At 35.0% G+C, this 2500-nt stretch overlaps 2 protein-coding genes across 3 annotated transcripts in view; one reads left to right on the top strand and one right to left on the bottom strand.

The window, feature by feature from the left end:
* The window catches only part of LOC143020274 (uncharacterized), a 15582-nt gene extending 14484 nt beyond the window's left edge, over window positions 1-1098 (top strand). The window contains exon 6 of the mRNA XM_076176506.1: window positions 879-1098. Coding sequence (XP_076032621.1) covers window positions 879-947 — 69 coding nt within the window. The 3' untranslated portion in view covers window positions 948-1098. The remainder of the gene's footprint in view (window positions 1-878) is intronic.
* Window positions 1-2500, bottom strand: part of LOC143020273 (low-density lipoprotein receptor-related protein 4-like) — a 297790-nt gene that overhangs the window by 231893 nt on the left and 63397 nt on the right. The window lies entirely within an intron of this gene.

The raw sequence follows: 2500 nt of genomic DNA on the forward strand, positions 1-2500 counted from the left end.
CCAGTCCTCTGGCACATTTCCATTCCTTAGACACACATTAAACAACTCTACTGGCCAATCCACTATAATTACTAAACCTGTTTCTTTCCTTCCACTACCGCTTCTACTTCTTCACACCATACGCTACCTATCTTTCTATTCCCTCTCATCCTCCTCATCTCACCAACTCTACCTACCTCCTTGAAACATATATTTCACTACCTCCCATATTTCTTTGCGTACTCTTCCTCTTTTTCCTTTTTGCTCAATATCAACACTTCTCTACCTCCTTTCTGTTCCTCCTCTTATTTTCCTCTACTTTCAATTTCTTTTGTACCAGACAATAATCTGACATCCTACCCTATTTCCCTGAAAGCATTAATACCCATAATTCTTCTAATCCTCTCTTTGGGTATTACCTCATCGTTCATTGATGTCCTCACAGCCACCCTCCCTTTTCCCGCCCTTTCCACATATAATTGTTTTTGTCTCTTTTCTTCAACACTGTGGTTGGTTTCATTAACTTCCTTTCTAAACACATTCCTGTAATCTTAACTCTACTGTCGTTCTCACCTGACACCCTGTACCTCCATACTACTCCATCTTTTGGCTAATTTCCTACTCTGGCATTGAGATCTCTAATACCATTTCATTTATATTCCTCCCATTACTCTTCCAAAAGAAAAAAAAAAAAAATCCTTTCTTCTATATACTCACTAACATGACCGTACATATTCCCCCCAAAACTCCCATTCTTAGTATATTGACTGCATGTTCATCTTGCGGTCAAAAACCCAGAAATCTAAAGATATGCTTGCTATAGGATTGGAAAAGACACCACGTCTTTGTGATACTAATAACTGCACTACTTTAATCGAATTTCTATTTTCTTCTTCCAGTGTTACATGGACTTCTGCATAATATCGATGCTTGAGAATACTGGATTTCGTCGTTTTGCACTTTCATAACATATTACGTCTTAGAAGAATTTAGTCATGCGTATGGAGATATATACGAAGGAACACACACACACACACACACACACACACACACACACACACACACACACACACACACACACACACACACACACACACAAACAAACAAACAAGCACACACTGAGTGAATTGAGATATGGAACCCTGCGAGTAGTGTACAGAAGAAGAGGTTCAAAGATCAGCTGAAATTAAACATCAAGAAGTACGGTAGGGTTGCAAACTGATCAAACCGCCACTCAACAAGCAAGCAGCTAATTCTCCGAGGAAAATTATGCACCTGACAGACACCTCCACTGAACCTGCAGACATGAGTATCAGGCTCGTGATCCTCTTCAGTATATATATATATATATATATATATATATATATATATATATATTATATATATATATATATTGATTTAAACTATGACAAATGTAACTGAAGGTGGAGAAAATATACGAGAAATAATGGAAGAATTACTGCCTTAACGTTTCGACCCTTAGGGTCTTGATCACAAAGCATAACACAAAAGTATAACATGGACATTTTATACACATACACGTCACCTCACAGGGTGCCTGGGAAAGGTCGTCGTGCTCGGAACATTTGTCTGTTTGTTTTCATCCACTATCAATAAACTTGTAGCTCTTGCTAAGCATATAAAACCATCTCTATGGTTGATGTTATTATTAGTATCAATATAGGCTGCTTCTATTGTTTTTCTTAATTTCTTTGTTGAACCTTTATTTATTACAATTGTATTGTCCCAGTTCGGAAGGTGGTCATATGTATCTATGTGTCTTACTATAGAATTAGAAAGCCTGTGGGTTCTTACATCATTTTTGTGTTCATATAATCTTTTTTTCTAGTCCACGACCTGTTTCCCCAAAATATGAGGATGGGCAATTTTTACAAGGTATTTTATAGACAATACTATTTTCATTCGTATGGTTATTATAATTACGCGTTACCAAATGTCCCACTTTGCTACCTGAGGTTCTTGCTATCTTTATACCTGCTTTTAATTATAATAAATAAAGGTTCAACATATATATGTATATATATATATGTATATACATATATACATATATATATATATATATATATATATATATATATATATATATATATATATATATATATATATATATATGCAGTAGGCCCTCATTCGCGAGGGTCAGAGGATCGAGACCCTCGCGAATGTTGAAAATTCGCGAATGTTTGGTGTGCATATTACATGTACACATACGTAACATTAATGTTTACTTAACATAACAATATAGTTTCCTTTACCTAATATTAAGGTTTCCTTTACCTAACAATAATGTTTCCTTTATCAGATAAACCTAATAACTCATAAACCCCAAAAACAGTATGAAATATTGCACAAGTTATGGTTTAATAACATAATAAATACATGTAGAAAAAACAAAACACTCAGCATTAGCGTAAGTTTTGGCGCAGTATTACTTGTAATGATGATGATGATGGTGACGATAGTCATGTAGTTACTGATGATGAATAACTGGATGAGATGATGT

The sequence above is a fragment of the Oratosquilla oratoria genome, chromosome 39 (assembly GCF_046742065.1).
Source record: "Oratosquilla oratoria isolate Oo_2021 chromosome 39, ASM4674206v1, whole genome shotgun sequence".
NCBI lineage: Eukaryota > Metazoa > Arthropoda > Malacostraca > Stomatopoda > Squillidae > Oratosquilla > Oratosquilla oratoria.